A 12,933-nucleotide genomic window follows, 5' to 3' on the forward strand; every position below is an offset into this window, starting at 1 on the left:
GGTGGCTGCAATGATGGGCTCAAGTATAGCAGGGATTGTGGGGCTGGTGTGGGATCGGGCAGTGTTTCGTTCTGTTGTGCATGGGGTCGCTATGAGTCGGAAACAACTCCACGGCACTTAACAACAACAATCTACTCTCCACCCTCGAATGTAAATTCGTAAGGAATTTTTGTCTGATCTGTTCTCTGCTGTTATCTTCAGCAACGAAATTGCATCAAAACCAGTTGCTGAGGAGTCTATTCCAACCGACACATTAGGTATTTGTTGAATGAATGAGTGAAGCACTCACGAACTGACCATCAGGGGGCGAAAGCGACTTTGAGTAGGGGCGGAAACGAGGACAGGAAGTGCTTTACTCGGACTCCAGGTACTGTCAGCAAGCTTGAACTCCTTCGGCTACCGTAGTGCTTGGGCCGGAAAAAGTGCGTCTTCTTCCGGCCTCTGACGGCCTCGGTTTGTGGAAAACAACTGAGGCTTTAAAGGGGCTCCCTTGCGGAGCTTAGGCTCCGGCCCGGGGGCCCAGGTTTTTGAGGGGACTGGCTCCAGCTAGATTCCTCGGGACGCTTCAGGACCGGAAGCAGAGAGCGTAGGTCGCCATGGCGACACTGGCGGGGCTGGAGCGCTGGGTGCAAGACGAGCTACACTCAGTGCTGGGGCTGAGCGAGCGGCATGTCGCCCAGTTCCTGATCGGCACCGCTCAGCGCTGCGCCTCGGCCGAGGAGTTTGTGCAGCGCCTGCGAGACACCGATACCTTAGACCTCAGTGGTCCGGCCCGGGACTTCGCCTTAAGACTCTGGAACAAGGTATCAGGATGGGTGGAGCGCGGCTAGGGCGGGACCCAGCGTGGGAGCTATGGAAATGGGGGTGGAGCAGGGGAGGAGTCCCATGATTGTCTTGTTGAGGCGGGCTTAATACGCAGGTATATATCGTTTGTTGTCACCCAGGTACTGTGCTAGGTGCTGGGCGTCCATCTCAATGGATAAGTTTGAGGAGAAGGCCTAAGTGTGTTATACTTAGGCTGAGTTAAGAGCTACGGAACAGTGTGTCTCAGATTCTAACGTGCATATGATTCAGCCAGGGCGTTTGTTAGATTCTTATTCAGTAGATCTGGGGTAGATTCTTAGTTTCTGCATTTCCCAGGTGGTGGGGATGCTGCTGGTCCACTGACCACACCTTGACTGGGAGTCCTTAGGAGAGAAGGGTGGGAAGTGCTGTGGAAGGAAGAGGGGGTAGTGACCAGGTAAAGTAGGTCCAAAGATTCCCTAGACTTTGTCAGTAGAGAAGGGAGAAGGAGTAATGGTATAAATAATGAGGTCCTGGAAGATAGGACTGTGTACTTCTTGTTTTTGTGGTCCTACCACCTAAGTGTTTGTCCTGTAGAGAAAGAGTGAAAGTATTTAGCATGTTGAGAGGATGACAGAAAGCCTGATGTGGCTGTGGCATATGATGCTTGGTGAGAAATGAAGTTAGAATATAAATGCCATGAAGGCAGAGAGTTTATTTATCTGTTCACCAGTTTATCCTTGGAGTCTGGTGCAGTGCATGCCATGTGACAAGTCTCTGCAAAACAATCCTTTTAGCTTGTCAGCTTTTTTGTAGGAATGACTTGATCACTGGGAAGAACAAAACCAGGAGAAAGAGGCTGAGCAATTGAAAATTAGGCTTGAGAATGTATGCTCCGCAAGGGCAAGATTTTTTGTCTTTTTTTTTTTGTTTATTCTTCTGTCCCTAGTACTAGAATAGTGTCTGGCATATGATAGATTTCAATGAATGTTTGCTAAGTAAATGACTGAGAGGACATTCAGAAGTTGAAGGGCCCCGTTTATGAGGAACATAGTAGGAAGCCACGGAGAAGAGAAAGAGTGAAGTTTTGTTAAAGGTCAAGTAATTCCTTAAAGGGATGTGAAATTAGGCATAGGGTTAAGTATGTAGGTGGAGATCAGAAGTTGCTTACACACTATTATCTTTCTCTCTACTGGCAGGTACCACGGAAGGCGGTGATAGAAAAGCCAGCTCGGGCAGCTGAGCGAGAAGCCCGAGCTCTGCTGGAGAAGAACCGATCTTATAAGTTGCTGGAAGACAGTGAGGAGAGCAGTGAGGAGACTGCTGGTAGGGCTGGGAGCAGCCTCCAGAAAAAGCGTAAGAAACGGAAACACCTCAGGAAGAAATGCCAAGAGGAGGAGGAAGAAGAAGAAGAAGAGGCCTCTGAGAAAGAAAAGAGGAGGACAGGGTATGTTGGAAGCAAGATGGGGGGCAGGCAGGTGGGTGATGGGACTTTAAGACTTCTGGGTACCCTTATTTAATCTCCTGGGCCTGGCTACAGGGGGAGTAAACAGCAGACGGAGAAACCAGAATCGGAGGATGAGTGGGAACGGACAGAGCGTGAACGCCTTCAGGACCTGGAGGAGCGTGATGCCTTTGCCGAACGGGTTCGGAAGCGAGACAAAGATCGGACTCGCAATGTCCTGGAGCGATCAGACAAGAAGGTGCGTGGGAGTCAGAGTGTTCTCTTAATCCCCCAAGAAGACCCCTGAGTCAAATCTGAGGTTGGGTTTGATTCCAGGGATGGTGGGAAGACAAAGGGCTATTTCTAGTGGTATGTTCATCTTTGGGTTCTCTGGCCAAGGTATCTCTGTTATACCTGCCATAGAGACTCCTTATTTAGAGGGGATATTTCTTTGTGTGAGGCACACTGGAATGATCCTTTGTGATTCTAGAAGGAGAAGAGCAGTGGGTGTGAGGGATTCTTGCTGTCATAGCCCTCCACTCTTGGTTTCTTCTCCCAGGCTTATGAAGAGGCTCAAAAGCGCCTTAAGATGGCTGAGGAAGATCGGAAAGCCATGGTGAGTCTCAGGGCCCAGGAAGCCAACGTCAGAAAGATGAAATACTTTCTTTGTGGAGCTTAGGGGAGGGAGAAAGGATACAAAGGAAGTGCAGTGGGGATACTGATGGAATGATCAGGCATCTGTGGGATGGGTTTGGTTGACAAGAGCCAGCTGAGCATGGAAGGACTTGGAGGAGGCCATAGGACAGAACTAAGTTGTAAAGGGAAGGAACCCCGGGTGGGAGCTACCCACAAATCTTCCTTGACTCTTTACTTTAGGATCATTAGGGAGGTGTGAGCCTTCCCTGTTCCTGGGACTTAATGGGATAAAATCAAAAGGCAGTTGTCATGATGTCAAGGAGTGGCTAGAGGACAGGGGCAGGGTAGCTGTCTCAACTTCCCAGGGATGAACTGACCACCATGTCCGGATGTCTTCCCACCACCTAACCACCTAACCCTTGCATCTCCCACATGGCTTTGTTATCTCCCTGTGGTTTCCTGAGTGGGTCTTCTCATTGGACAGTAACAGAGCCCCTTGTAGTTCATGAACCAGACTTCCATGGTGTGAGTCTAGGTAGAGCAGGCAGTTTCCCAAGTAAGGTCACACTTAGATTTCTCAAAAGAATTTTGAGAATCTTGGAGTCCTAAGAATGACCCAGTGACCCTCAGGTCTCCCCTGACTAGTCCATCTCATATCCTAGCTCACTGTGGTCAAAGACTTCTGAGATATCTCTCAGTGTAGCCATAGGGTTTTCATTTTCTGTTTCTTTTTCAATTATGAAAAAATTTCAAACAAATAGGAAAGATGAAAGAATAGTGCAGTGAACAGTCATTCGGGCTATTCAGGTCCAGAATTACTAATACTGTGCAATATTTGTTATGTCTGTATAAATGAGGATTTGCTTGTTTTTTTAACCATTTAAAAGAGTTGTAGACATGGCATTTTATAAACACATCAGCATATACCTTCTAGGAATAAAGACGTTCTCTTCTAGATCCACAGTGCCATTGTCACACCTAAGAAGATGAACAGTACTTCTCATGTATCACTAAGAACCTGAATACAATAAAATTTTCCCAATTACTGCAAGATGTCTTTAATAACTGCTTTTTCCAAACCAAAATGCAGTCAAGATTCATGCATTGCGTTTGATGGCTAGACTGCTTCAGTTTGTTTGTTTTTGTTCTTGTTTCTCTTGTTTTGTCTCTCTCATCTTGTACGTGTCCTACATTCTGGAGTTATCTGATCTTGTGGTGTTTAGTTCTCCTATAACCCATGCTTCCTTTTGGGTCTAAAACTTGCCCCAACACAAATTAGACATCGTGGCAGGAACACCTCTTGGTGCTGATGTGTATGTCACGTTCTGTCACATCAGGGAGAGGTAGTACCTGGTTGTGTACCTGTTAGTACAGATATCCCTTCTACCAGCAGCCTTTCATCTAGTGGTTATAGCAGCCACTGCTGATCCTTTCCTCTGTCAGTTACTTTGTTGGGATTGCAAAATGAGTAATTTGTACACAGATAATTTGGTGATACTCGTTACATTTTTCACAGTGTATCATCATTCTCATTCATTCCGGTTTTGTTGTACCATTTCTAGTACTCACTGCCCATTTACCTTCTCATCTTTGCTTTAAAGTAATTTTTGACCATTTGGTCTCCTGTAGATGATTTTAAAGATAGCTCATTATTCACAGGTGGTAGTCTGTTTTATGAGCCGATCTGTTACTTTGTCAAAAGGTGACCTTAAGAGAGAGTTTTGGTTCAAGGTTTAAAGAATACCTCAGGGCAGTAGTCTCAGGGAGTCCTTTAGTCTCAATGGGTCCAGTAAGTCTGGGCTTTTTTGGAATTTGAGTTCTGATCCACATTTTTTTCCTGTTCTATCAGGATCCATCTATTGTGGCCTTGATCAGAATAGCTGGCAGTGGTAGCCAGGCACCATCTATTTCTGATCTCAGGGTAGATGAAGCTATTGTTCATGTAGACTGTTAGTCCTGTAGACTACTTTATTTTCTGAATCTTTGGTTTCCTTCCTTCTCTTTTGTTCTGGATGAGCAGAGTCCAATAATTGTATCTTAGATGGCTGTTTGCATGCTTTTAGCTAACATACTAAGAGGAGCTTTTCCTCAACAACTAGGAAAGAACTTCAGTTCCTTCTTAAAATGAAGGGAAGATGTTTGTTTACCATTAATTACAATTTTCAGAGTAAGGAGTTTGGTAAAATAGTTAACTTCTTTGGTGACAGATGGGGATTTTTTTCCCATTCTCTTTATTTGTATATGTGTATCACATTGGACTTGTGGTTTTAATTTTTTTGTATTTTACAGTCTCTTGTATCATTATTCTCTTTGATACTCAAATTGTTTTGATTTTTTTGTCCATATTTTAAAAAAGACATCCATCCCCTCACCTGTCAGGCTGAAGGGGTGTCTTGATTGTGGCACTTGGATTAGGTCATGATTATAAACTTCCATTTTAGGTCTTTAATAAAAGCCAAGCAATTAAATTGAATCAGAGCCACCCAAGGGTAGGCTATTGCTGGGATTTTGTCACTATAGTAAGGGGGGTTGTGATCACAGGGAAGATAATGTTGCCGTAGTGGGAGAGATCATGGTTAGAGCTTGGAAAGGCCTTAAGGAAATGGTCAGTCTTCTCCTATCCTCCATAATGTGTCCTGAAAAGCCTGTATCAAAGGTAGATGTGTTGAAACCAAATAACACATAGTATGGAGGAGAGGTTAGTCTCAGAGAGCTAGGTGTCCCCGATTACATTTTGCCTTAAAGAAATGCTGTTTGATGCTCTCGTTTCTGCATTTTGTATATAATTGATTTTTCCCCCTCTCCGCATAGTACAGTCATTTAGTTGAAGACCAGGAAACATCTAATTGGGGCAAAGATTCCCTGTAGTTGGCACCACCAGTGATTTATATCTTTGTCTCAATTGTTTTCAGTTTGAGACCCTATGCTTCTAATATAGATATCAGCCCTTTTGTTTTTCCCTTTTCCACTGACTAGAATAAAATGGGGGAGCTCTGGTGGCGTAGTGCCTAAGGCATTTGACTGCTAACAGAAGGCTGGCGGTTCAAACCCACCAGCCACTCCTCGGAAGGAAGATGGGGCAATCTACTTTCGTAGTGATACTGCCTCGGAAACCCAAGGAGGGGTCGCTATGAGTCGGGTCCGACTCGACGGTACATAACAACAACAACAACAGAATAAAATGGTAAGAGTAAAATCTAAAATAATCAAATAATTACCCTCATGAATCTGTCCTGACAAGGATGCTTACACTGACCAGACAGACCTTCCAGCTGGATTCTACTGCTGGAAGGTAGCGTGGGGTGTCAGCGTATCTTAGGCTTGATGTCTGGATTCAGTGCCCTGGCTCTAGGTGCTGTCTGTCAGCTTTAGGGGAAGATCTTTGCCTCTTTTAGCTTCTTGAGCCCTGTTATTTGAGTTTGTCAGTCCTCACCATTATTTGATTCCTTGGCAGTCCTCAAGTGGCTTCTATCTTACCCCTTGTTTATGTTTGTTTATCTCTCTGTGCTGCTTTTTAAACTCAAAAGTGATAAGGTTTAGGACACATCCTACACTGATACAGTCTCATTAACTAACAAAGAAAACTCTATTTACAAATAGGATTATGTTCACAGGTACAGGGATTAGGATGCCAACACATATTCTGGGGGGACTCAGTTGTCTATAACAGCATTCCAAAGAAGTCCAGCTTTGGGTACATCGTACATTGAAGAAGAGGGTGGAGAGCACATCTTTGGACCCTCAGGGAGTTTTTTACTCTCGGGTGGCTAATGGAAGGGTGCTGCTCCAGCAGATGAGGATTTGACTGCCCCTTCCTGACCCAGGTCCCTGAGCTGCGGAAGAAATCCCGCCGAGAGTACCTGGCAAAGCGGGAGCGAGAGAAGCTTGAGGACCTGGAGGCAGAGCTGGCTGATGAGGAGTACCTTTTTGGGGATGTGGAGCTAAGCCGGCACGAGCGGCGGGAGCTCAAATACAAGCGTCGAGTGCGGGATCTGGCCCGGGAATACCGGGCAGCTGGGGAGCAGGAGAAGCTGGAGGCCACGAACCGCTACCATATGCCTGAGGAGACCCGAGGACAGGTGAGGTAAAAGGTTGTCCACTTCAACCCTGTCAATCATAAGGTCCTCACAATTGAAGGTTTCAGGGGGACTGGATAGTACATAGCTGGCCCCTTGTTTGTCGCTTTTCCTAGTGGCTGGGGGTAGTAACTGTGGCAGAGAGACTGGGCAGAAAGGGTGTTACCAACTTTTGGTCCTCATGTGCCACCTTTCTCCGTAGCCAGCACGAGCTGTGGATCTTGTGGAGGAGGAATCAGGCGCGCCTGGGGAAGAGCAGCGGCGCTGGGAGGAGGCCCGGCTGGGAGCAGCATCTCTGAAGTTTGGGGCCCGAGATGCTGCCTCCCAGGAGCCCAAGTATCAGCTGGTGCTGGAAGAGGAGGAGACCATCGAGTTTGTCCGGGCCACTCAGCTCCAGGGTGATGAGGTGAGAGTGGGGGAGCTCTAGAGGTGTTCTGAAGAGGGTCTGAAACTGACCCTAGAGCTCTCACCCTCCTTTTCTTTCCTCAGGAGCCATTAGCTCCACCCCCTCAAACCCAGGCCCAGCAGAAGGAGTCCATCCAGGCTGTCCGCCACAGTCTCCCAGTGTTTCCATTCCGCGAAGAGCTCCTGGCTGCGATTGCCAGTCATCAGGTTCTCATTATAGAAGGCGAGACAGGCTCGGGGAAGACCACTCAAATCCCCCAGTATCTCTTTGAGGAGGTATGGTCATCTATCCATTCTAGGCAGCTAGGACAGGGGGTTGACAAGCACAATCCTGTCGTAGCTCCTCATGCATAGTATTTTGAGTAATCATTTCACTGCCTTTTCCACTAAATCATAAGGTTCTTGAGAATAAGGACCATGTGTTTTTCATATTTCTAGTCTCATGCTGCAGTATCAGTAGGTGTTCAGTATGCATGCTTAGTAGGTGTTCAGTATGTGCTAACTAAAAGGAACACTGTGTGTGTGTGTGTGTGTGTGTGTGAGAGAGAGAGAGAGAGAGAGAACAGGAATGAGAATGAGGGCCTCTGCCATACTCCACTCCAGACCCAGATTACCCTCCATTCCTCTGCAAGGGCCAAAGAAAGAGGATTGAAAGGACTCATTTTCCTGCCCTTTTTTTTTTTTTCCTTTAAAACCTTCTTTTGTTCCCTGTCACTTCTGGTTTCCCTCAGCTGATTTGCCCTTTTCCAGCTCAACTCTAGCTAAACCCTGAACTTGATCACCTGAAAGGCTAGGTAAGGACTCCCTTTGATGGTCCCGGGTCTGTCATCCTCTTCGTCTGCAATTCTTCTTTCTTGCTTTTCAGTTCTCTCCTTCTCTGTTCCCTTCTCCTCTTCTGCTCTGTCCTACTTTTACAACTTCTTTCTCTGAATTACTCTGGGTGGGTATTTAGCAAACAGAAATAAATGTTTTCTTTCTCCCTTGTTATTCAGGGTTACACAAAGAAAGGTATGAAGATTGCCTGCACCCAGCCACGGAGGGTGGCAGCCATGAGTGTAGCAGCCCGTGTAGCCCGAGAAATGGGTGTGAAACTTGGGAATGAGGTGAGACCCACGGGAGACCAAAGGGCGGGTCTGGGACTTACTTCCCACTGCCCTCAGGGCGTCCTCATCCCCTAGCCATGCAATTCCTGCTGGGAACACCAGCCCATTCTTAGTCACTAATGGCCCCTTGACCAGGTTGGCTACAGCATCCGCTTTGAGGACTGCACTTCAGAGCGAACTGTTCTCCGCTACATGACAGATGGGATGCTACTCCGGGAGTTCCTCTCTGAGCCTGACCTTGCAAGTTACAGGTACACACAGGGGCCTCAGCTGTCATGGGAAAGCAGTCCACCTTCTCCTTCCCCAGTCTGTCAAACCCCCACTGCCTTCTTGTGTCTCCTCTTCCTCTAATCTCTGGCCTTTCTCTCATTTCTTCCCACCCAGCCAGTGTGCCCATTGTCTTCTGAGTAGTTCACCAGTTCTTGAGTCTTTATGGTGCAGATAATCGTGGAATTGATCTCTGGGTACCATGGAGATGGGGCAGGAAGGTAGCAGAGATTGCAGAGAGAACCTCTCCTTTACTTCTGTTTCCTCTGGCAAGAGCAGCTGCTGACTCGGAGCAGATTACAAAGGATGTCTAACTTGTTCTGGCCTCGACTTCCAGCCTCCAGATTTGGCTGCCAAGGCTGGAGTAGGCTGCATACTACAGGTCTTGGCACTCTCTAACAATGTGTTAGTCCTGCATAACTGGAATTATGGGCTTCTCCTTGGAGTGCCCACATTTACTTCTGGGAAAAGAGAAACGGGAGCAGAGAGCTGATCTTTTGGGTTCCGTGCCTCTCCTTTCATCCAGGGACCTTGGTATCCAGACCTTAGTACCATGCTCTTCCCAAACTCCTGCTTCCATTTCTTCCCCAGTGTGGTGATGGTGGACGAAGCTCACGAACGGACCTTGCACACAGACATTCTCTTTGGATTGATCAAGGATGTGGCTCGCTTCCGACCAGAGCTCAAGGTCTTGGTGGCTTCAGCTACTCTGGACACAGCCCGCTTTTCTACCTTCTTTGATGACGCCCCTGTCTTCCGAATCCCTGGACGCAGGTTTCCAGTTGACATCTTCTACACTAAGGTGCCCCCCTCAGGGAGGATGGGTTTCAGTCTGAGGCAGAAAGCTGGAGCCTTTGGACAAAAGGATGGAATGGAGAGTACAAAGGGGAGCTGGGGTAGAATGTGTGTTGAGCTGGGAGGGGAGGGAAAGATCTGGCTAAGAAGGTGGCCTTCCTGTGACTCTGTCTCTCTGTGGCCCCATCTCTCTCTTCTCCTCAGGCTCCAGAAGCTGACTACCTGGAAGCATGTGTAGTGTCTGTGCTGCAGATCCATGTGACCCAGCCACCCGGGGATATCCTGGTGTTCCTGACAGGACAGGTGCGTGATATAGGGCTGATTCCAGGGAAAGGCAGGGCTGACGTGTCAGCCTTCTGTGACCGTGGAACCCTGTGCTGTACCCTAAATCCAGGAGGAGATTGAGGCTGCCTGTGAGATGCTCCAGGATCGCTGCCGCCGCCTGGGCTCCAAAATCCGGGAGCTTCTGGTGCTGCCCATTTATGCCAACTTGCCCTCTGACATGCAGGCTCGGATCTTCCAGCCTACGCCTCCTGGAGCACGAAAGGTCAGTTGGAGAAAGTCACTCTTCACCTGTACAATTCATGCAACTAGTAGCAAAAAAAAAAAAAAAAAGTAGATGCCTGTGCCATGCAAGGTCTGCCTGGGCACTGGCTGAGTATGAGTCAGTCTCTGACCTCAGGAGCTGGGGAGAGAGGATGAAGATAGCAACAACCAGAGACTGCTAAATGCATGAGCTGACAGTAAGCACTGAAAATATTCAGAGAAGCAAGCAAGCTCTTGGTCTTCTGTGATTTGGGTGAAATTTTACAAAACAGATTCTTTTTTTTCTTTTTAATTGTCATTTGGGTGAAAGCTGACAGAGCAAGTTCATTTTCCATTCAACAGTTCACTACACACATTTTGTTTCATTATATTGATTGCAATCCCCATAATGTAACAGGCTTTCTTCCCACTTTCTCTCTTGGTTACCTTTCCTCTGTGTCCTTCTTTCTTATGCATTCCTACCCTCTGAGTTACCTTCTTGTGTGAATGATGCTCTTCTGGTCGCCCATGGTTGTTTGTTCCAAGGAGCATACCTTCCTGGTATAAATGTTCACCTTATAGGACTGTCTGTTGTTTGGTTGGAAGCTATGGGAATGAGTTCAATTCCAGGCCCAAAAAGGTGAGTAGGGGCCACATAGTCTTGGGGGTTTCACCAGTCTAACAGACCCATAAGCATGGTCTTCTTTATGATTTTGAATTTTGTTCCACATTTTTTTCCCACTCTATCTAAGATCTCCTATTTTGATTCTTTTCTGAGTGGTTGACAGTAGTAGCCAGGCACCATCTAGTTCTTCTGGACTCAGGGTCATGTAGCCTGAGGTTTACATGGTCCACTCTTCTCTTGGACTAATTGTTTCCATGTGTCTTTGGTTTTTTTCATTCTTCTTTGCTCCAGATGAGCAGAGACCAATTGTTGCATCTTAGAAGTCTACTTACAAGCTTTTACGACCCCAGTTGCTACTCACCAAGGTAGAATGTAGAACAGTGTTTTTAATTTTTACTGTGATTTCAATGAAAGGTCACAGAGCAAATTCACTTACCATACAGCAGCTCACATACACTTTGTCTCAAAATGTTGACTGCAATTTCCCACAATGCAACAGCTCCCCTCCCACTTCCTCCCCACAGGCACCTCTTCCCTGTGTCCTTCTCCCATAAATTCCTGCCCCCCCATCCAGCTGTCTCCCTCTGCATACACAGCCCTTCTATTCTCCCATGATTGCTTTCTTCAAGGAGTGTACCTAGCTAATGTAAATGTTCAACTCATATGCCTATCTTTTGTTTGGCTGGAAGCCACAGGAGTGGGTGTAGAACAGTGTTTTTGTTTAGTATGTTATGTCATAGTACAATAGTTCGGTTATCTGTTCGTCTGTTGATGGGCACTTAGGTTGTTTCCATCTTTTTGCTATTATATGAATAGTGCTGCGATGAACTGAATGTGTATATATTTATTTGTGTCCTGTCTCTCACTTCTTTAGGATATATCCAATTAGTAATGGGATTGCTAGAGGAGTTCGGGTAAGATGGTGGAATAGGCAGAAAAACTGCACAGACCCTCTTCAACAAAGAAAAGGGGAACCAATTAACACACATACAGAACATAATCCTGGACCCCTGAGCCTTGAAGAAAAGGATATAGAAGTGGAGTAAACTCCAACTAGCAGAAGAATTTGCATAAAAATGCCAAAAAAGGAGACATACGGAGCTGCGGTCTGGCAGCAATCCTGATGGCACAGACAGCTTAGATATTGCCGAGTGGTAATAGGGCCTAAGAATTAACCTAATCAGCCATGCTAGCTAGGGACCACATGGAGGATTGCTTTGGTGGCTGGGGAATAAAAGGGAAAGCAGCGAAGAGGAAGGAGGGCTGAGCTGTGGACTGTTGTCTGTCCGGAGGGCGAAGCCATTTTTAATGTTTACTAGCAGTTTGACCATTTTGGGTATTTAAAGTGACAGTGTTCTCCCAGATTCCAGGGACTTAATAACAAGCTCTACTTGCCAGGAACATTCTGGACATTCTGGACCCGGACGACTGGAAAGCTAACAAAGATCTAAATACAACAGTGCCACGATGTCTTGGAGACAACAGACCATCACAGTCCACACAAAGAAGCAAGATAAAGTGGTAGAAACAAGGGAGCAGGATACAGACCCAGAACACATCCTTGAGGAAGAAGCAGCATTGGAACTCTCTGATAAAGAATTCAAAAGAATTATATTTAGGTATCTTCAAAAGACTGAGAGACAGACCAACAAAAACACAGACAAAACACTAGAAGAATTTTGGAAGAAAATACAAGAACAAAATGACAAAATAAAAATTAGAACTGATTCTAAATCTACAGATAGAAATCCAGAAGATTAATACTAAATTGTCAGAAATAGATAACATGATGAAAGGACAAAGGAGTAGAATTGATGCAATGGAAGACACAGTTAATAAGATTGAAGACAAATACCTGAATACTACTTTGGAAAGGAATCAATCAGAAAATGATCAAAACAAAATGAAGAAATACTAAGGTTCATGTCAGATACCATCAAAGGGAATGACCTACATGTCATTGGAATTCCAGAACAGGAAGAGAAAAAAACCACTGAGAAAATTCTCCAAGATTTCTTGGAGGAGAACTTCCTTGATATGATGAAAGATGAGAATATATGCATTGAGAAAGTCCAACAAACCCCAAACAGGATAGACCCCAAAAGAAAATCACCAAGACATATCATCATCAAACTCATCAAAACCAAAGACAAAAAAAGAATCCTGAAAGCAGCACAGGAAAAACAAAAAGTTACTTACAAAGGACAACCAGTAAGAGTAAGCTCTGATTTCTCAGCAGAAACCATGCAAGCGAGAAGGCAATGGGATGGTATA

The 12,933-nt window shown here is 46.0% G+C and overlaps 1 protein-coding gene across 1 annotated transcript in view; it reads left to right on the forward strand.

Moving 5' to 3' along the window:
* Positions 1-596: 596 nt before the first annotated feature.
* DHX16 (DEAH-box helicase 16) overlaps positions 597-12,933 on the forward strand; it is a 22,030-nt gene continuing 9,693 nt past the window's right edge. The window contains exons 1-12 of the mRNA XM_007951403.2: positions 597-803; positions 1,983-2,230; positions 2,324-2,486; positions 2,787-2,843; positions 6,688-6,942; positions 7,142-7,345; positions 7,429-7,620; positions 8,337-8,447; positions 8,583-8,698; positions 9,306-9,516; positions 9,714-9,812; positions 9,904-10,056. Of these exons, the coding sequence (XP_007949594.1) occupies positions 597-803; positions 1,983-2,230; positions 2,324-2,486; positions 2,787-2,843; positions 6,688-6,942; positions 7,142-7,345; positions 7,429-7,620; positions 8,337-8,447; positions 8,583-8,698; positions 9,306-9,516; positions 9,714-9,812; positions 9,904-10,056 (2,016 nt within the window). The remainder of the gene's footprint in view (positions 804-1,982; positions 2,231-2,323; positions 2,487-2,786; positions 2,844-6,687; positions 6,943-7,141; positions 7,346-7,428; positions 7,621-8,336; positions 8,448-8,582; positions 8,699-9,305; positions 9,517-9,713; positions 9,813-9,903; positions 10,057-12,933) is intronic.

The sequence above is a fragment of the Orycteropus afer genome, unplaced genomic scaffold (genome assembly GCF_000298275.1).
Source record: "Orycteropus afer afer isolate SDZICR_OR568_19922 unplaced genomic scaffold, OryAfe1.0 scaffold00294, whole genome shotgun sequence".
Classification (NCBI taxonomy): Eukaryota; Metazoa; Chordata; class Mammalia; order Tubulidentata; family Orycteropodidae; genus Orycteropus; species Orycteropus afer.